The 22,500-nt window shown below is 43.4% G+C and overlaps 1 protein-coding gene across 3 annotated transcripts in view; it reads left to right on the forward strand.

Annotated features, from left to right (window-relative positions):
* The window catches only part of pik3r3b (phosphoinositide-3-kinase, regulatory subunit 3b (gamma)), a 200,218-nt gene that overhangs the window by 159,851 nt on the left and 17,867 nt on the right, over window positions 1–22,500 (forward strand). Inside the window, exon 1 of one of the 3 annotated variants that reach the window (XM_030048908.1) lies at window positions 18,847–19,342. The exons of the other annotated variants lie outside the window; for them this stretch is intronic. Coding sequence (XP_029904768.1) covers window positions 19,234–19,342 — 109 coding nt within the window. The 5' untranslated portion in view covers window positions 18,847–19,233. Of the gene's footprint in view, window positions 1–18,846; window positions 19,343–22,500 lie in introns of those variants that run through there. 3 annotated transcript variants of the gene reach the window in all.

Here is a 22,500-nt window from a genome sequence, read left to right on the forward strand (position 1 = left end):
AGAATTAAAGGCCTACCAAACAAGCACTGATTACCCCAGGTCTGTGTGCATATGTATGCCCATGTATGCCTGCGTCATATCCAAGACTTTATGGATACTATACACAATTTATTTTCCATTAGTCTTATCTAGCTATCAGGTGAACTTGGATGCTGTCCTCTGAGGCCCTTTGCTGTGTCCCTGCTATCCTGAACTGAACACGAGGGGAAATCTAGGCCAGCCCTGTGGGCGGCACTCCACCGTGATCTAAGGAAAAGACTTTGCTAGCTGCCACCAAGTGCTTGTTCATATGCCAGTTGCTGGTAGGCTATAAAAAATTCATACTGTATTCTGTTCATAGAGGAGTTGATGTTAAGTACTGTGACGCTGCTGTTTTAATTTTTATGAAGAGCTGATTATGTAATTGGGGTGTTGGAGCTCCCTGGTTGAGTGAACTGGAGCATTTACCCGATAGCTAAACCATCCGTATACTGCCAGACAGCTCTCAGCCCTCTCTTCTGTCCAGTTATGGGACAGTCTAACAAAATAGCAATAACCTGCAAATCTGAGTGTATAATAAATAGAAGGTCATGTTATATCCTCAGTGACCCATTTAAATAACCACTAATTATGAATCTCTCTCATACGTACCGATGGTCTGCCTTCCTGTGGAGAATTTGTTTAACGTTTTCAATGAATGCTCCCCTTTTATATCAGTTTGTAGTCAGCATCTTCAGTGTAATCATTATATATCTCATACCTGGTTTGCACAGATTTAAAGGGACAATTCACTCAAAGTATATATTAAAAAAGGTATTCTCCCATTTAACCTTACAGGGCAATATCCGTCCAGAAAGTCTCTGTGTAATTTGGTGAGGTTTCTGGTCTGCCAAGACCTTTCCTGTACCCCAGGAGAATGTGGTTGGATGGGTATTGTTTTTGCTTTTCTCTAAAAACAGTAACCTAGGTACCTGGCATGCTCCCTGAAGGAGTACATAGATGTAGCTATAATTTGCAGAAAAGTGTTGAATGAAAAACTTGATGAATGAAATTCTTTGTGCCGGATGTCTGTGTCATTTTCTTTGGAAAGAACTGTTGCTGTTGAGTTTCTCATCTGCAGTTTTTTGATGTTTTGAGCTCAGCAAATGCATACACATTTAGCTTCCCTGTACTGTCATGCTGGGACACAAAGAAAGACCACAGCGGATTGGAAACCTCACCAAATCATACAGAAACTGTCTGGATGGATTTATTGCACCAGAGGAGAGTGCTAAACTATTTCTGTCTGAATTTTGAGTGAACTGTCTCTTTTACACACATGCATAGGCGCGCGCACACACACACACATACACACACACACACACAGACACATCTGTCTCCATCAGGGCAACTAACTGATGTGACTCCTTCGGGTCACTCAATTATTCAGTGTGATGGGCCACAAGTCAGAAAGCACAGAGACAGTGTCACTCATGCACAGCTACATGTGTGCACACACACAAACACACACACATTGGTGTCAGTTGTCACCTGTAAAGTGGCGATACAGTGGCTTATACCCTGCTATGTAAGCATTGTGTAACATTCCACTGCTGTTACCGCGGCCACTGGTTTCTGTTGCCTGTGCCTCTGAGTTACCATAATGACACATAAAATATCAGAATGTCATCATATTCAGGTCAGCTGGAAGACGAACTGGTTGGGCTTGTTCTGTGGTTTTTCCTGAGGCAGGGTAAGGTGTGATGCAGCAAAATGCCAAATAGCCAGAGTGTTTAAAATGAGAGCGAAACTACTGTGTGAGCCAGACTCTTTATGCTATCGCATGCTTCAGTACTAATTCTGCTCGAGCAGCCTTTTACAAAATGAGGAAAATGAAATGAAATGAAGTGCTATGTCATGTGCAGATGCACACTTTCTTCCCTCTATCCACTTTTGGTATGCTTGTGCAAAAACTTTGATTGGATTTGCTTTTCCCACGGCCTACTTTGAGCCTTTTTAATATCCACACGGCTGTTTCTGCATTCATTTGTGCATTTTCTTACTCTAGCAAGTTTTTCACACTATTATACTGCATTGCCTGGCAAGTGGGGGGGGAGTCGGGGAGATGAGGTGGAGGGGGGGAATAAAAAGAGAGGTTTTGTGCCTCTTAGCTATTTCCACATAGCTAAGCAATCCTTTTTGTCCATTTACCCCCTCCCCCACCTCTCGTGTTCACTTCTAATCTAATACCTAGTGGATCACAAGCTGATCACACTCTGCTTGCACCCGCTGAGAGCTCTGACACACACACACACACACACATGCATACTTGTACATATGCACATTCACACACACTTGCCCTTTCTCTGTCTCTCACTTCACGCAAACACCTCTCTCTTTCTCCCTCTCACACAGCCTCTCACTGTCACGTTATGCACACGTGCACGCATGCACAGACACACACACACACACACACATAACAGTAAAACTTAGCACTCCTGTCACCTAAACATGCAACTTCAGATGTGTGCCTGACACCAAAGGTCCTACCATGTCAAGCTAAAAGTCACTTTAGGTCACTTCAACTTTGTTTGTCAGCAGACTGCAGTTAGAATGATTTTCTGCAGGGACACAATAGTCAAGCCTAAGCCTTAAGAGCCCCTGTGGCATTAATGTTTCTGATGAATAATGAGGGGAGAGAGGTTTAAAATGAGAGTGAGGGGTTTCATTAAAAGGCAGTGCCTCCAATCAGCACAGCATGAGCTGGGAGATTTTCTGGAAGGCGGGGCATTTGGGGATGGTGGAGGAAGGAGGGCAGGCTGCTTTTTATCTCAGTCTTTGGCCTGTCAAAATGATATTCAGATGCTCAATTAGACATTCTCTTCACCCTCTGTTTAGCATGCCGGAGTTAACCCATTGTAGTGTCATACACCAGAGACCAGGCTGTATTAGTAGCGCTTACATGGCATAAATGATGCAATGAGTAGCAGTTACAGTATAGGCAAAATAACACTCTTACCTATACAATCCAATCCTGTTCTGACCTATACAATACCATGGATATAATTTCCACAAGTGATGGAAAGACTGAACATTCTCAAACCCCTCCCCCTTTTTCCCTTCTGTCCCAATAGCACAATTTTTAAAAATGTATGATTAACAGAACAAAAGTCATTTGTTCACTCTAAGATTTCTATAAACAGCATTTCCACATTTCTATACATTTAAAACTGTATTTATAGAAATATATGAATGTAGTATGGTACGCATTAAGTATGTTTCGGTCAAGCTGGTCATTTTGCCATGGTGCATAAATAATGTTTTGATATTTTTAGGATGCTTTGCTTATTAAGCTCGCCAAGGAAACATCTACCTATTACAAATAAGTTTTAAAAATATTTTGACATCTGCTCTTATCAACACATTTAAGTATATATTTCAGTGAGGTAGCTGGTCCACCTTGAATCACACCCCACCCCCCCCCCCCCCCGCTGCCACACTGTACTTAGCTGACCTGCAGAGGCAAACGGCAGCGACTGCTTTCGTGTGTCAACAGTCGAAGATGATGGCCGAGGTTTAGATTTCATATCAGCACAATCTATACCCATAAATGCTGCTCCACATTCCACTTCTGTGCCAGCAGCATGCTTATCAGGACAGGAGATTAACTTTGAAGTCAGTTTTCTCAGTTCCATTCTCACACAGTTCTCGCTCTTTGTTTTGTAGGTCAGTCTCCACTCCGATGCCGTGCTAAACAGTAGTATACGTTGGTGCGGTGTAATATGCAATAGAATTTGCGATGACTCTCACATTGCAAGGGGTTATTTGTTGTAAAACAAAAAAAAAAAAAAGTAATGATCCCTAATGTAGCATTAATCATTAGCATAGTGAAAGTAGGACATAACCATAAACTGTCTGTCTAACAGCTTTCACCCTCAGCCAAGTTGTCTCAAGGACAGAGCCAAAGGCCAGAAAACTGCACCCCCCCACGGCAACCCACCTCCACCCCAACCACCGCCACACTCACACACAGACACAAACCACACACACAAAACATACACACATACACAGGTCAGCACCCTTACCTTGTCTCTTTAACCTTGCGTGTTTGAGATCTTCGAATAGCGGTGCTGCTCTTAAACCGGGTTGACCTCTTTTTTTCAAAATGGTTTAAGGAGTACATTAGTGGTGGACGCATGTATCTGCCGGCTCTTTCTCTGTACTTCTGTGTCCTTATCACTGCCATTCACTGCCTATCTTACAACAATAAAATGCATAAATGGTTTGCATTTGAAAGGGGAGACTAGATTTCTGATTTAAAAAAAAAAAATAAGGAATGAGTTAACTTCTTTTGAAATATGTAATATCACGATTACAAGATTTTTTTTTTTTTTTAATTTACTTTTAATATCAGTTAACCTGGTATTTTCATTACTCTCCCCTTAACAAACCCCATACTGTACTGTGCTGGCCCTCTGTGTCTTGAAATATTTGTGAGTTGTGATGGGATGGAGAGGGTGCTGCTGGCACCGACTGACTGAACACACCAACTAAGTGTTGGGCAGCACTTTAAAAAGTACTGCTAATGGAGAGTAGCTCTTGATTCAAGTTACCAAGAGGAAAAGAAAACAGAAAAACACGTCATTTTTCTCTAGTCCCCCTCTAGTCTCTAGTTTCTCGTCTTTATTTAACTGTAGAGAAGTTAAGTCATGTTCTGCACCTAATATACAGAGGCCACAGTTTGCTCTTTAGTTTTTATGAAATGAAAATTTCTAGGCATGACATGCATTTAAGCATGATTTTATATAGGCAATACACATAAAGCGATTGAAAAAATCGTTATAAAAGAAAAAAAGTTATGTGCTAATGAAAGCTGCACTGGAACTTCCTGAAATTATGATTGGGAATAGAAATAAGCTATTTATTAAATGTTCAGGTTTTTGTTACAATAGACCCATTCAGTTTTGCTTAAATTGCAGCCAAACTTTGGAAGACCACACCACTCCAGCCCTTTTAGCCCTTTTAATTACTGGGAAACTTAACACTGGCAACTTCTTGCTACCATTTGATTTTTGATTTACGTAGCAAAGCAGATGCAAAGTGCCTGCCTAACTCTCTGAATACTGACTTTTTGCTCACTTCACTTTGCTCAGTGTAATAAGGCAGGGGATCTGCTCTACACAATACATGCCCCACACTCACGGCCCCACGTTGCTCTCCCTCTCTCCACACCCAGGCTTAGCAGCTCTAGCTGTGGACTTGGCAGTGTCACCACATACTTTTACCCACCGCAGGACCATCTTGTTTACCTCACAAAGCCTCTTTTCTCCTCCTTCGCTCCCTTTTTCTCTCCTCCGGCAAATCCTTCATTCCGCCACGGGGTGTTGGATTCCCTCTCATCTCAGCCGGTGTCGGTCAGGTTGGCTCAGTCTGACGTGTTTCATTTAGTCGAGTGTGAGCTGCGGGTGTCATGAAACTACAGTATTTGTGTGTGTGTGTGTGTGTGTGTGTGTGTGCGTGAGGTTGTGTGTGTGTGTGTGTGTGTGTGTGCTTGCCATGCCCCTGTGTGCTTGGTGACCCTACACCTTTGTCCACAGCAGGCAGTGTGTGAGTGTGACAAACACAGGGCCTGTCCCTTTTGGCTGTTGGGGTAATTCTGTTTGTACCCCTGCTACCCTAGACATCCCACCCCAACACACACACACACACACACACATCCTGTAAACACTGTGGGGGTTAGTGTTTTTTCCATTCAAATGACCTATCCTTTTGCTTTAGCACGTGCCAGCTTCTGAACCTTCAACCTTTGTATCCATTCAGAATCAGCTCCTTTTACCACCAAATTAAATCTATTTTATTTAGTTAGTTACTTTAGTTTAAAAACAATCAAATCTGCATCCTGTCACTTAGGACACAAACTGTCCTTTTTTGATTCAAATCAACTCACCAACTAAGGAGCAATCAGGTTTTTGAGGGCAATATGAAATAATGAAAAAGAGATCAAATTCAGCCTGTTCGCCGAGCCTAGGTGATTCTCTTGTTTGACCAGTTTCTAAGTAGTTTGAATAAGAAGTTTTGATCCTGACACAGGGATTTCAAAACATTTTTGGGGTTGATCCTGGCCTTAAAAGCCTCACCCCCCTGGCAGTGGAAACTTGGCCATAACCAGTGTCTGCCAGCACGATGTGTGTCTCAGGGTCCTGCACAAGAGTAGGCCTGTGGCTGTGAATGAATGCTCATCATGGAGAATGACAATGGCTTTATTTTGACAACACCGACAAAACTCAGCTATTCTCCGATTCATAATATGGATTCACACCTGGAAGCCTCCCAGTGTGTCTGGAGTATTTTTTTTTTTTGCCTAGTTAGCAGCTACGGTGGAGTAGTTAGGATGAAATGCCTTGCTCAAGGGCACACTTATTGCTAGTTACAGATCGAGGGGATAACATTACTCATTCATTACCCAACATAAGATTTTCCCAGCTGTTGCAGGAATTTGATCCTGTGAACTTTTGGTCACTAGCCCACTTTTCTTTTGGCAACTGTCACTCTAATGACTGGCTTAGCCCTGATTTTGAAACCTGGAGGCTGGGTCCAAGTAGCATGAGACCTAACAATGACTCATGAGGAACCTAATTAGTCCAGGGGCTGTGTGTATCAAAGCATCCACACCAAATGGATGCATACACACAGTTCTGAGTTTCTCCATACGGACATTTTTCATCAGATGTATGAAAAGTTACGTGCACCTGTTTCTCATCATGGATCACTGCGTGGCAGAGGAATCAGTGAGTGTGCGCATATCCACTCCCAATTTTGCCCCTAAATGGTCTGAAAAAACTCCCACAATTAACCCATTAATACCCTAATGATTTCCAACTCCAAGTTCATATTAAATGTCAGAGACAGTGGCCAAATGGACACAAAAGAAGAAGCATCATTTCACACATGGTAAAAAAAAAATATATTGGCAGATGAGGTCATTAGATGAGATTGAGTGCACATTTACACAATTTTGTTATGTTTTTTTGGGGGAGGGAGTAAAATGTATCAGCTCATTTATTCGTAATGATTTGCCTTGGTGAGGAAAAGGTGCGTTGAACCTGAATATCTGATGATGGAGCATTAGCAGAAGCCTGTTTGATTGGGATTTTCTGGAGGATGGGTGGGATTTCTTAGGTATAAAATATCTCATATAAAATAGGCTGTTAAAAAATCAAAGTAAAGTGCTGCAAAGTGAGAACAGTCTATAGTGCAAAAACAATAACATCATAAATGGTTTGCTGCACACAGAGCTGAACTAAACAGTGTAATGTTGCCATATCTACCCACTGTGCTGTAAATGATCACTGGGAGATTTAATTGTGGCATGTTGAATTAGCATTTTACCTTTTGTTTTGTTGCATATGATCACATCTCTTATGTGTCTGGACGAGGGAAAGGACAAGGCATGAAGTTGACATCACATGAATGAATGAGTGAATGAACTTAATGAATGACTGATTTTTTTTTTTTGTTGTTGTTGTTGTTTTTTTGTTTACTGGGCTAAAATATTCCTGCAAATGCAGTGGTCAGCTCAACTCCCATAATTGCTTTTATTAAAACTCATAATTATTTTCTAAATGACTACACCTGTTGTAACTGTCTGTTTTACCACAATGCCACATTCTGTTTTTCATTTAAAAAACACAAACATTCATGTTGCTCTGAAACCCAGAATACACAGACTATTACACTGAGTGTAAGAACAGCAAAAAAAATATCCCATTCGGAATTTGTCCTCCATGATCTCTCCTCGAAACTCTTTGTCGCCAGAATGCATTCACTGTGAAAATCTGTTTACGCCACCTGCAGAGTCTGCGGAGAGGTATGCACCTTATCGCGTCAAGTTTCTCTTTGATACGTGCCGGTCTTTGCGTAGATTTTTTGCTCAGCATCATTGTAATGCGTACACACCAGGTGTCTGAAAATATCTCATAACAAGACAAAAAAGATGTTGCTCCTACAGCACGCAGAGGAAAGTCGGAAGGATTTAATCTTACCTGCACTTTGCAGATTTTTGGTCAGTTCTATGAATTAAAGAGAGCATGTTTTTAGAATTATTGCGGTTCATAGTGCGCTTCCCCCAAACCTACATCTCAAATGAATGCAACTCTCCAGCTGTGATTAAATACAATGTCTTTCAGTTTGATTATAGTGGATTTTGAGTGTGCTTCAAAACTTACTGTAATCACAGAAAACACAGTGATGTAGCAATAATAATGCGTTTGCGTTTGTAGTATCTGTATGCCAAAGGATGACACACATTCACACTCCTGCATAAGCTTGTAAGTCCAAGAGTCTTGAGTCTTTTCTATTCAGGTCTCAGTCTTTTTTGGTTGTTTTCACTGCCACCGTTTGCCGCTGCTTTACATCTGATTTCAAATTAAGGAATAGCCAAATTTTAAACTACATAAAACTGTGCTGTGACTGATGGCAAGAATCTGAATTATTCTAGTGCTTATGTAAAAAATTAAGCCAAAAATAAACAGCCCTTGGTCTCTTTGTTTGACCCCATGCTGTCTTCTGCCTTGCCTAGAGGAGGCCCTGCAGCAAGGTATTAATGAGGCTCCTCTGGTGATAGCATTGTGAGAAAGTTTGATAAATGTTGGTGGAAAATGTTTACAGATATTAAAATGTATAATCAAATAGTTCAGCCTAGGCCAAAATGGGATTGAAAAGTTGTTTAGCCTCAGATTCTCAGGCTACTGAGAAGTCTCTGTTGGGTGTATTGATAACATGCTTTCATTTGAGAAATGTTTGACATAGCAGTCCATTACAGGCTATAACTGCACAGTCTCTTACTCTCTCACTTGAGGTTAAAAGTCATTTGAATCCAAAAAAACAGGAAATACGCAAATATTTATTGCATAGCTTTCCATTGTAACACACATTCATACGTCAAACACTGGATAGAAGACAGATCAGAGAGAGAGAGAGAAGTCAGATCACCAGAATAGAGAAGGGTGACGCAAGCATTTCCCTCTCTGTCATGTCACTCTTGTAATGTATTCATGTCTTTGCATGAGATGGCCTAGAATGACTTGTTTTATTGTCAATGAACAAACAGCGAAAGAGAAGCAGAGACACACAGACAAAGATCACAAGATAGTGAAAGCTTGCCTTTCCCTTAAGGTCATCACCACCCTGCTAATCCCAGCCCAAGCCTGCAGTCCAAGCTCCTTTTTCCACTCATCGCAGGCCTTAAAGGAATGACACACCTAGATTCTGCCGCCTCTCTAATCCTTGCTGGCCCAGGTCACAGCATGAGAGGGGCTCATCACAGTCAGCGCGGTTCACACTAGGTCACAGCTGCCTGCAGCCAGTCATGAGAGCCTGGCATGCTAATCAGCCAGGTTAAAAATGCATCAAAGCAAGGTTACAGATGTATTCATGGCAGCACACGTGATATTTCATCAGAGCACTGAGCACTGTGGTTATTATCTACGGCATGCAGTCAGTTGCAAACTCTGTTTCTCTGTGGAACAGAGCAGGATAGGTTGCATGTAAAACTATAGCACTGGGGTGGACGGTTGAATAAGGCTCACCCAGAGATAACAGAGAGAGAGAGAGAGAGAGAACCATAGTGATAAGAAAGAGAAAGAAAGGTAAAGGGAGGTTCTTGACTGATCTGGTGGAAGTCAAATAAGGCACACTTGTTTTACGCTGTAATCTCATCCAGGACTGCTCTGCCTCTGTGCTGCTGTCTCTGGCAGTGCTTGATCGCCGTTTGGGAGCTGTTGATAAAACAAGGCCTCTAAGGATTGAAAGGGAAGACGGGACGAGAGAGTTGCCTCCTCCCAATCCCAAACCCCCACACACTCCCAAGCAAAGACGACCTCCAAAGGTGTGCGTGCTGTCACAGGCTTCATTCAGTGTAAAACATATTTTTTTTTCATAATTTAGCCCTTTATTGCTATAGTGTTGTGTTCTCAGTGTGATAAGCCATCCGCAGATATCACTGAGACTGCAACAATCCACATCATGTGCTGAGGAAAGGGTTAAGATTGAAAGAGCCTATGTCATGTGTTGAGAGGAAAGAGTTAAATGTGCGGTCAGTTTATCTTTTGCTAAAGCAGGCCAGCCTGCCTGACTGGCTGGTTGGCTGGCTTGCTTCCTCGCTGACTTGCTGCCTGACTGACTGATTGGCTCGCTGCCTGCATGTCTGCCTGCTTGCTTGCCTGCCTGTCTGCCTGCTTGCCTGCCTGTCTGCCTGTCTCTCTCTGTCTGTCCGGCTGACCGGCTGGCTGACTGTGCTTCTGCATGAGTAATGCTGAGCCATGGTGCCCTGCTGCCTTGACAACCAGGGAGGAGGAAGGGGAGAGGGAGAAAAAAAGGGGAGTAATGTCTGTGTGGGCAGGGAGCAAATGTAGAGGAGAGAAAGGAGGAGAGACAGAGTAGGGCGGGAGGGGTATGTGTGTGTGTGTGTGTGTGTGTGTGTGTGTGTGTGTGTGTGTGTGGTGGGGGGGGGTGATCAAATGAAAAGACTGAAACAATGGAAATGTAGGGCAAAGAATTTGAGATTTAGAGAGGGGAGCAAGAGAGAGAGAACAAGAAAAAATATGGAGAGAGAGAGAGTGATTGGTGAATATGTAGGGCAGAGAAAGAACAAGAGAAGGGGTTAGAAGCACGCACAGGAAGCAAATGAGAGCGAGAGAGAGAGAGGGTGAGAGAGGAGAGAGAGAGAGAGGCGGCTCAGCAGTTTTGGATGCTGCCAGGAGCAGCAGCAGCAGCAGCAACCTGTTTCAGAATGTCACCAGAGTGTTGCATCATGGGATCAGGGCCACAAGGACGCTCACATTGCACGATGACATCACCCGTTACCGAGTCAGCTCTTGTCTGCTCCGCTCTGTCTGCCTGCCTGGAGAGAGAGAGAGGAGAGACAGAGACAGAGAGAGAGAGAGAGAGAGAGAGGGATGGATTGTTTCAGGCTATGCTCCACTCTGTCTGCCAAGCTGTCTGTTCGTCTTTCTGTCTGTCCTTTTGTGTCAGTTCCTCTGTATGTCCATCTGTATTCGTGTCTCACAGTGTCTGCTGATGCTGTCTTAATATCAGCCTGACTGACTGTCTGTCTGCCTGCCTGCTTACCTCAAAGAGCGTGAGACAAAGAGACAGACAGATGAACGGGCAGACATAAACAGAGAGAAGAGCAAGGCACAGATGCTCATGGAGAGTTTCAGTCTGTGCCAGCATGATATTGCAATCTGAAAGAGAGAAGAGAGGAAAAGAGTGTGTGTGTGTGTGTGAGAGAGAGAGAGAGAGAGAGGAGAGAGAGAGAGAGAGAGAGAGAGAGAGCTCTTTCTCTCTCCCTCCCCTTTCTGCTTGCTCTCAGGCTATATCCCCTGTTTGGCACTCTTACTGTCCAATGCACCCAGAAGAGAGAGAGGCTGAGTTGAGAGGAAAGGCATCATCATTACCAGGCCTGTTTCCACTGGAAACACTGAAAACCTGTTTTACTTACATGAATTTGTATCCTTAAACCCTCTGAACACCAAAATGCATCGTATACTGCCACGATTTCAAAAGCTGTAGGAAGCGTTTCACATATACTAACACTGGAAGTAGATCATGACAACCAGCTGTGAAAAACACAACATGCTAGTCAATAATTAATAGAAATCCTTTTCAGTTTGAGAATTTTGTTCTGTGGTGTATTTAACACACGATTGGACCCGTTTTATTGCTTTGATTGCACTAGGCAGGATCAATCGATGCCATAATAGTATCTGAATCCATTTGAAGAACAATCAGTGCATCGGTTCATTGGACTGAGAGTATATAGATCAGGTGAGGTGATGATACAAGAGGAGAGGAAGGGAAAGAAAAAGGAATGGCAAGAACCACCGCTTCTCATTGAATTAGCTGAGCTGGAAACTTTCAGACAGCGAGGCTAATCGGTTTGCTTGAGTTAAAGCGCACATGATTTCTCGGCCAGCACACAGCGCGCTAAGACCAAAGCAGCCGATGGAAATCCAACGGGCAGGATCCACCGGAGGCTGCAGTGCATCAAAAGGCCTGATCAAATGTAGAAAGCCTCCATGGTGTGTACTACAGCGCAGTGTCTCGTCTAGCGAAGCTTAAATTAGGTCTTAACCCTGAGACAAGTTCATTCCCTCAGAAAAGAGAGGGCTTCAGCAGGGGTCTCCTGAATCTCTTTGTTCTGGACCTGAGATTCAGTTGCAGGTTATATTATCTCAGTCTTGGACCCATTTGTTTAAACATTTCATACGCTCGTAAGGACCGTTTTAGAGGAATGTGTAAAAATAAACTACTTGCACTCATGAGAAATATACACTCACTAATAAGGTGCCTTCATAAATGAACAGCTCATCCCAAAATACTAAAAAAAAAAAAAAAGATATTTTTCTACTACACGAACTGTGGCCAACCCCAGCAAGTATGAATCAGAAATTCGAAGCAGATAGATACAGCAGCAGAGAGGTTGCCAAGGTTCTTCAGCGAGAAATTGTTTCCCACAAAACTCGTTGCCCCCAAGGGCTGAGGATTGCGTTGGGTATTCGTGTCAGTGTTTTTGGAAGCAACTCTTGCTGTCGAGTTTTTCACATGTACGTATTTGACGGTTTGCGCTCCACAAACACACACCCATTCAGCCCCATTGTTTTGAGGGTGCCAGGAGACAGAGAAGATTGCAGCAGAATGGAAACCTCGCCAAATCATGCACAAACTATCGGAATAGATAGATTGCACTAAGGGTAAGTGGGAAATATCTTTTTGTGTATTTTTGGTGAACTGTTCCTTTAAAAAATATTCACCCATTGCTCCTAACACAACAACTGCAAGAATGTCTTTTCATTCTGTGTCAGCGACAGCCAACCTTCCATCATCAAAAATAAAGATTTGGAAAAGAATTCATATTTTCTAGTTGATGCCTTGTGTAGGTTTAAATGTCACAATTTTAAGGAGCGTGGGATTATGTGACTTAGTCAACACATAGAGGACCTATGTGTTGTAAAAGTAGGATAATCATTAATTTGGGATTTAAGAGGTTTCCACACACAACAGCGATGTGGGGGGTTGAAGTAGTGTCCAGCGCGTTTCAGGAGCCATATGCACCTATAGCAGAAAATATGGTCTCTCTGCATGGCTCACTGCAGTGGCTTGCTCTCACCGACGCTGTGATTGCATGCTCCAAGAGACTGTCCCGTATGGTGCAGACACACACACACACACACACACACACACAAACACTTTGACATTCATAGAAACATGCGTAAATACACTCACAGACACACCACATCACACAGTTTCATATTAAACGGAAAGTATGCATGCTCACTGCACCTGTACACAGACTGTGTGCACACCAACCTGGTCAACAGAATAAAATGTTGCCATTTTAAATTTCTACAAACCAAGATGCCAAAATACATCTTACAACATTTACCCTTATAGCCAATTTGCTGGCACCTAACGTTCATGCATGCAAAAAAATGTAGCTAATGTTACCTTTTTAGCTGCCTTAGTTACTTTTTTTTTTTTTGCTCTGTTGGCTTCATTGGTCACCAAAACTGCTTGGTTAAGGTTAGGAAAAGGTCGTGGTTAACGTTATGAAAACATTAGCTAATGTTCACTAATATTAGCTGGAAAAAAACATGGCTTTTGCCTGAGATGGGATTCAGATCCTGGCCTGCAGAAGCAAAGTCCTGTCGATTGTGCCATCCATCATCACCCCACCTGCTTCCTAATGTGGTGTTTTTTGCTCGGTTTATTCTAGGTCACCAAACTTGAAAACGTGACATTTCAGTATGATTGGTTTGCAGAAATGCAAAATGCCAACATTTTTTCCTGGCGACTGGGCTGCACGCACACACACACACACACACACACACACACAATCACAAACACAGCTTTAGGTAACCCTGAGCTCCATTTGGTTCATGTAGGTACTCCCCGATGTATCACAGTAACGACAGCAGAGAGAGGCAGAGAATGTAATGTCTGCAAAAAAGGTGATCACTTCACTCAGTGCATTTGAACAGTACTTGTAGCCAGGACTGAAAGCACATAACACACTCTGCTTGTCCCGGCACCCGCAACAGTGCACCCTCGAAAAATGCTTATGTATAATATATACAAAAGTGCCGCGCCATATTATGCAACTGTTCGCTTTGTGTGTGTGTGTGTGTGTGTGAGTGTATCGTTGTCTGTGTGTGTGTGTGTGTGTGTGTGTGTACGTGGGTGTGAGTGTGCTTGTGCGCTCTCTTAGACCCCACTCCACTGATGTCTATGTTTAGTATGGGGACTGCACAGGGAACAGCCTATTCGTGTCTACAGTTAAATTGTACTTTCCACTCTAGTTATTACAGTGGTAGACGAAATATGAAAGCACTGAGGGCTATGGATAATAAGCACAGAAATAGACCACGCTGTAAGCCTTCTCATCACTGTACAGTGAAAGAACCTCCAACCCCCCTACTTCTGTATTTATGGGCTGTTGTCTGCAAATCCATAGGACAACCATGTCCTCAGCAAACTTCAGGAACTTTCTCTCTCGTTTTTCCTTCCTCTTTCCCACTTTGGCATTCTCCTTCTGTCTATCCTGCATCGTTTACTTTGGTCTAGCACTGCAGCCGGGCAGATTAGGATACCCCCCCTCCCTCCCTCCCTCAGTCTATTGCCTCTTGTCAGTCCCATGACAGTAAATGTGCAATCTGTACCTAAAAAGGGTTTAACCACACATATACTTGTTGATAGATTGCCTGAAATGTGTCTACAGTAGTGAGTCGGGCCTACACAGGGGAGCGTGTCACGGAGATATACAGTACTATTGTGTCTCCTTCCAAATCACTGCTCCATTGCAGCACAGCACACATACAGACAGATATACACAACATCACACTCACACACTCTCAGGGGAGCCATTAAACCATGAAACACAGGACTGAAAATTGCACGCTCACACTTGATAGAAGAAATACACAATCTTTCGTAAAGTACAACTTGAAATACAGTGACTATCACCGCAAATGCCAGAAAAAGAATGCAAGTATTTGATGAAAAGCATCCAGACTTCAAAAATAAAAGAACACAAAGTCCAAAGTACTATGATGTTCTCTATGTCATTGCTCAGATTTTTTCATCTGAGAGTTACATTCTTGAGTGAATGGAGCCTCTCTCACACACACAAATGCACTGTGCACACGCGCGCACACACACTCGCACAATAATGCAGATAAGGACATTGCTCACAGGTGTTGTAGGGTCACGATAGCTCCATTCGCCCATGTCAGCATGTTACCCTTTTCATGGCGTCTGGCTCTCTATCTAATTTCACAGTGTACAATTGCTGTGAATAAAGGGCATTTGAGTTAAATGATTATGTTTAGTGGTTACAGAAAATGACTCAGTGTTCCAGTGTGGGTTTGGATGGTGTAGCTTGGGTCGCAGGTGGTGTTTGACCTCAAATGTGTTCTCCATACTCTGTGTGTATATACACACATAGGCAAACACACATGCACATAGATAATGCACAATCTGCAAGTAGATGCAAGCCTGTGCACACTTATGCATGTAAAAACACACCGATTAAATCTGGTTTACTGGACTCCTTGTTCTTAAGGGGGAACAGCATTTTAATAGTTGCAGATATTAGCCTTAGCCTTGTTTTAGAGCCATATTTAGACCTTGGTTTGTGTGTAAGTTCACTCTGCCTGTTGTTCAGGCTTTTCTAATATACTAGCTTGGTTATTGACCAGAAGTGCAAGGAAAAATAATCCATTTGAAAGACGCTATCTTTGTGCATTAAGGATTAAAATTTATGTGTGCCTGGTTTTGAAGCATTCCTGCTGCATATAATTTAGTAGGTGGCATGCGATATGAGCTTTCAGATAATGCCATTGACTGTGGCAGAGGCCCTTAAAAGAGACATTGTTAGCGCCTCACTGGACGTTTTGGTCTCTATGGCGACAGAAATGGCAAACTCAACACCTGATTCCCAGTAAGTCACCTGTGCTTCTCCCTCTCTCTCTCTCTCTCTCTCTCTCTCTCTCTCTCTCACATACACACACACACACACAAACACTCTTTTTTTTTTCTCCCTCACATACACACACATTCAAATTCTCTTGTCTGTTTCTTTCTCTCTGTATGCAGACATACACCCTCTGTCTCAGGCATGCGTGCACACACACCCACACATGCACCACCTATAGAGCAAATGCTTCAAAAGGTGCAAGAATCAAAGGTCTGGAGTTTTCATCTCCGCTTGCAGATTAACAAGTTTTCTGTGAAATACATCGATTTTGGTGTGTGTGTGTGTGTGTGTGTGTGTGTGTGTGTGTGTATGGAGGACAAGGGGGCAGAAGACATATACATACTTCATATGTAATTATGCATACACTATGCAAATAAGATGCCAGACGACACTCTGCTCTATTGTTCAGAAGGTCCATGGGAGCCCTGTGTTGATGGCCAGGAGAGCACAGATTAATATCTGTGTTCCCACCACCCCCCCCTACACACACACACACACACACACACACACACACACACACACTCCCACCCTACACACACATACACCCTTCTCTTTGTATAAGGAAGGGCAGAGTCAATTCCTGTGTCATTGTTAGAGATCCATCTGTCCAGATACACACACACACACATTCACACACACAGCAGCAATTAAACCTGTTTGACACAGATGACAGAGAAGAGCTGTGGGCTGTGTGTGTCCGGCACGAGCCATCTGTGGAAAAAAAACGCCCCCATTACACACCACACACACACACCACACACACACACACACACACACACACACACACAAGCACACTCACTGTTGTGGGCTGCTGCATTAAATAGATTTCATTCACTGACATTCCCCCAGCCCCCCCCCCTTTTTTTTTTTGTACAGGGGCAATAGGACTCCCGGTCCTCCTCCTCCTCTGCTCCTCTCGTGATGGACAGATGAGACAGATGAGTGGAGGGAGGAAAGGATCTGATGGATGGATGGATGAGTGGGTGGATGGGGAGGGAGGACAGGATGGATGGACGGCAGATTGGGGAGCAGACCTTCCATTTATTGTTGCTCCCCAAAGTAGGCCACCAAGCAGACAGATAGATAGACAGACCAGCTGTAATTACTGGTGCCACACTCCCAGCGAGGATCTGAAGATCCCCCCAAGTTGTATTGATATTAGCTATTAATAGGGAGATTATCATGTAGATGATGGGGGGTTTGAGTCAAGCCTTGGCTGTGTCTTTTGGGGCAGATGAGATCTCTACCAGATGTAGCCATTGTTCAAGCTCCGCTTTTATCCTAAACATGCTCTGCTTTTCATTTTCTATTTTTTATTGGCTAGTAGACAGTAGACACAAACCAAAAAGGAAGGCAGGAAGAGCAAGAGAGTGCTACGCCGCGTAAGTCATGACACTTATTTGAACCCAAGTGTGTGGTATGCATCTTGCTCTGTATGTTTGAGTGTCTGTGCAGTAACCCCTGTGGGTGTCAGCTACCATGCATAAAGAGCTCTCTAGTGACACTAAGCTGACAGTCATGTTTCCATAGCTTTTATTGCGCTGAGCTCCAAGCTGTTCTGTTTAGGTTTTAACAGCACCTCTTCCTCTGCTGCAGTTACACAAGCCCACTGATCAAACAAACGGCACGTTTGAAGGGGAAGAGGTGAATTCTTCCAAAAATGCATTGATTTTCCAGTGTTTTAGGAACACGGGACTATAATTCCACTGGAGCAAGTAACACTATTATTATTAATGTGACACTTTATTAAACTATGTGGGAAATTTTGTTTTCACTTTGCCGCCCTCCACTGAGGGTCCATCGCCCAGGCTCAGGTACTCATCTCTGGAGCTGGTAAGGGTTCAGTGTCTTGCTCAAGGACACTTCCGCAGTGTGCATGAGCAATGATTTGATGATTTGAAGGTTTAAACCCCTGGGTCTCCAACTGAAAGGAGGTCTTTCATTTTTGTTATGTCACCCTGCTTCTTCTACACAGGCTGACAAAAGTAGACACTGGGTCAGAGTGGATGTTATTGCACCATGACTGGAAAGCTGCATCACACATTTTGCAGATTGCAGGACCTGCCTGCTTATATACTGTAACCACAAGAGTGCATTATATAAGTATACTGAAAGAAATGCTTTCTGACATACATTTAGATTTCAGAGGCAGCGTCAAAAGTAATGGCACAGCAAATTGAATTCTTAAGTGTCAGTTATGTTTGCAAAGTATGCCTTGTAGCACTTTATCTATGTGTTATATCCGCTCAGTTGTCTGTGTCTTATTTTCTGAATGCAGCTGCACTCTGAATCACTTTTTTTATCTGTGTGTGTGTGGACACCATCCACGGTATCTGTGTAATCCAGTAGGAAACAGCCAATGGGCCGTTTGTGCTGGCATATACACACCAGGAAGGTGCAGGGCGTATAGGAAAACCACTAAATTTGCAAGTTGCTCTTCAGAGACTGGGGTAAAGTAATTTTCCTATTGGCTTTAAAATTAGGAGTCTGAGCGTGCGCACGGCTCAGCACCTCAACAGTGACTGTGGTGGGTTTGGGGGAGGGGGGTGGGACATACCATTGTGTCTATGAGAAATTTGGGAGGTAGGGCAGGCTAAAAAAAAAAAATGTGGATAAACTTCCAAAATGAGGCTTAAATAATTTTCCTCGCGGATAAGGTGCGACTAGGCGTTAACATCGGTGCGTTTTCTTTATTGCACGGCGCACGGTGGATCTGCTTATATTATTTCGAGGCGTCACGGTTGGAGGAGTGTGGCGCACCCCTCGCTGTCCTGGTGCAGTGGTTCGTCCCGGGCGATGTGAGACTCTCCCTGCCTCTCTGTCAGTGTTCTTAAAATGAAGCCTGCAGCCCGGAGACACCGGGGGCGAGGAGCGGACTGAAACGTAGAGCTGGCATCTACTTTCTTGCGTGCACGACTGTTTGAGAACCTTTTTCTTTTTTACATACACAGGGCCTTCATGAAGAGCTTGAAGTTATTGACATTATTATGTCGGAGGGAGCAGTCGAAGCCCGGCGCTTGTTGTACAGAGTTGCTCGCTGTCTATTTATTCCAGTCTGAAGCAGGAATTCAGATACGAGAAGACTTCCAAGTAGATAGATAGGTAGATAGATAGGGGTATCTAATATAGTGTTTTTATACGGCGTTGTCGTCGCTTTCATCCGTGCGCAGTTTTTTATAAACGTTTTTTCTCGTTGTCGTTTTGAAGGAAGAGTGTCGTTTTAGTAGAAGTTAAACAAAACAATGTATAATACAGTTTGGACAACCGAAAAAGAGGAAGATGACTGGAGGGACGTGATGATGCCCTACTCCACAGAGCTGATATTTTACATAGAAATGGACCAGCCACCAGGTAGGACTGATGACATTTAATGCACACACTTGATGAAGGGGGGAAAAAAGCTGCTAATTCGCTTGGTGTCTGCTGAAATAGATGAAAACTTTGAGGCGCACATCCCCGGTGGTCCGTAAAGATAAAGCGCTGTAATATTCCTGAAATACTGCTGAAGGAATATGAGTAGGTCTGCCAGTTTAGTATGACCTTATTGGGCTTTATGGTAAAAATGATCACATATGATCTCACATTATACATATACTTTCCGATGATATTTCTGTTGAAGATCATGTATTTAAGATGTAGGATCAGAATATTTTAGATAGAAGCAGGCGAGACAGTACTAAGTTTATTTTGTCCTATTTTGCCATATAGTCTTAGGACGATTTCTGTTTCTAATCACAGTGGCTTCGGCTTCATGTAGCCTAGGTGTTTTACAACAATGCACTTACATTCTCGCAATATTTCATTTTTGGTTTTGCCATTGCAACACACTGCTGTCAGAAACATTTGAGATAGTGTTTATTTTTCCACAACGTTTTTCCTCATTGCACAGGAGACAATAGCGCATGTAAATGTAGATGTTGCTTTTCCACTGAGTGCTTTTGCAAGTCTCCTGTGGAAAATGGCACACAGGCAGCCTCATTTGGAGACAATGGTCCCATCTCGTCTGCAAAGGTGGCTTGACATCCTTGTCTGCAGGCAACCGAGATCAACTTGTGTTTTCCGCGAAAACGCCTGAAAGGTGTTGAAGGGGGTCAAAGAAATCGCAGCCTACATCACTTCACATCGTGTCCTGCGCAAATCTTAAATGCAGAAACCCCACCAGGACGCACTTGCTCCTTATTTCTTATTTAAACCCTAACCCAAATTGTCATAACCCCACCAGCAGGCCGTATCTTTTATTCCGCCACCTTAGTCTATGACCGATATATCCCGATCATCCGAAATAGTTAAATTTGCTCTGGCCGGTGCCGAAAACGGGGGGATGGGATACAGAAGGAGAGAGAGAGAGATCCAAAATAATGAATGATAGAGGGGAAAAAACGTCAGTTGAATTTAATAATCTTAAGTAAAGCATCGTTTCACCGCCGCGCATCTGTCTTTTGTGTCTTGTTCTAGGCAACTGTCACGTAGTCTTTATATATTTCATTCATTCATTCATTCCGCGGTAATTGTGCCTAGTGTCATTGATTCCCACCCACCCCTTTCTCTGGCTGTATTGAATGGATTATGGCGCAGATGTGGGACCTTGTGTGTATCCAGGAGGCGCTGTTGAATACAATTTCCCCCGGTATCTCTTTTCCTATCTCCCCCTTTCTCTCCCCTACTGTCTAGATCCATATCGTTCACCCACAATAAAGTGCAATATTTCTTCCATCCTTGACATGTTGCAGAGAGCATTAAGTCTCATATTGCCAGAAAAGAAGACAAAAAAAAACATTTCACAGAGGCTATACATCAAGATATATTTAAGGTGCTTCTTGCAGTATACCAAAATTGTATCTGTACTGTTAGATTACAGTGACTCAGAGAATATTTTTGACACTGCAAATGCATTTTCGTCCTATATTGTGGGTTGGATGGCAGGTGTGCTCAGATAAATGCGGAATCTAATTTCAAGTTGATTCGTGTATAATTTGAAATACATCTCTCCATGTTCAGAGGTGTGTGTGTATGTGTGAAATGTATTTTCTTTCATATGGGGTGAATTGAAGCAGCCCTAATTTAAGTGAGGTTGACTGGTGCAATATCCTAAGCCCCTCTCTGTTCATTTAAAGTTAACTTCTCACGTTTCCTCTGAGGTAAAAGGGAGAAGGATTGACTCTTTCTCGTTCTCTGTCCTATCTCTCTCTCTCTCTCTCTCTCTCTCCATCACTCTCCCTTTCTCTCTCTTCTCTCCCCCTCTCCCCTTGAAAACCTTTGTGTCAGAGCTACAGTGGACTGAATGGACAGAGTGCTCAATGCGTCGCTCCCGTCTCTCTCTCTCTCCTCTCTCTCTCTCTCTCCCTCTTCTCTCTCTCACTCTCTCTATTCTCTTTCTCTTCCCATTCACACAGGGATGTAAATGCAACGCAGTGGCTCTTGCTGGTGATTCACACACTTAACTACCGCTGGCCCCGGCTTTCACTGGACTCAGGGCCATTCATTCACTCCTATATGGGTCATTGTCGCTCTAGGAAAAAAAAAAAAAGAAAAAAGAAAACCCTCAGCCATTTTAGCCGCTTAGGCAGACAATTGTGCCGCTTCGTGTCATGAATAATGCATTCAGCAAAGACAGAAATATACAAGGGGGACAGTTTTGGTGATTGCAAATATTCCGCCTAAATTGTGTTGGTCAGTTGGCAGTGTGAAATTTTGTGGGTAGGCTGAATTAATCTGTGCCTGTTTCCGAGAGGGATGATGATTCAGGATTGGGTTTTTTTAAAGGCGATAAATGGCCCCTACTTCACCTTGAGTTTCTATTGAACCAAGCAAGGCAGATGCACTTTTTCCTTTACCTTCATTGGTCTTATACAAGCAGTGCATTCCACAGTACTGAAGGCCTTAAATGTGTGTGTGTGTGTGTGTGTGTGTGTGTGTGTGTGTGTGTGTGTGTGTGTGTGTGTGTGTGTGCGAGCGCGCGCGCATGTGGGAGGCTGAATAGCCCACTTCTCACCTCTGTTGCCTGAGTGAGCTCATCAATGTGGCTTCAGTCTTCACATTAATCTTTTCAACCGCTGAGTACCAGCTGACTCTCTCCGCTTTCCTTTTCACTTACACACACACACACACACATACCCGGGGTGCACAGATACTCAGCATGTCCCTCATCTATGTCTTGTCACATACAGACTGTGTGTGTATGTCTACTCATGTGCCTGACCTGTAAACTGATGAACTACAGAAATAGAGAAAGAAACGGAAAAGATGGATCTCTATTGACTGGACTGAAAGACATACGGGGCAGAGGGACAACTTGAGGGGTAAAAGAAAAATGGAGGAAATAGTAACCACACAAAGGAGGAGGGTGGGACGGGGGGGGGTGGGGCTAAAGGAGAGCCAGGAGAAGACATGGGGAGCAGGAGGAAGCTGAGCGGCCCGCAGATGTTCATTAGAATTTTATTACACTGGAATTGAAATGTGAAAGCCTCGGTGACAGTTACAGCGTGTGTCTATCTTTGTGGTGTTGTGTG

Source organism: Myripristis murdjan, chromosome 4, assembly GCF_902150065.1.
Source record: "Myripristis murdjan chromosome 4, fMyrMur1.1, whole genome shotgun sequence".
In the NCBI taxonomy this organism is placed as follows: Eukaryota; Metazoa; Chordata; class Actinopteri; order Holocentriformes; family Holocentridae; genus Myripristis; species Myripristis murdjan.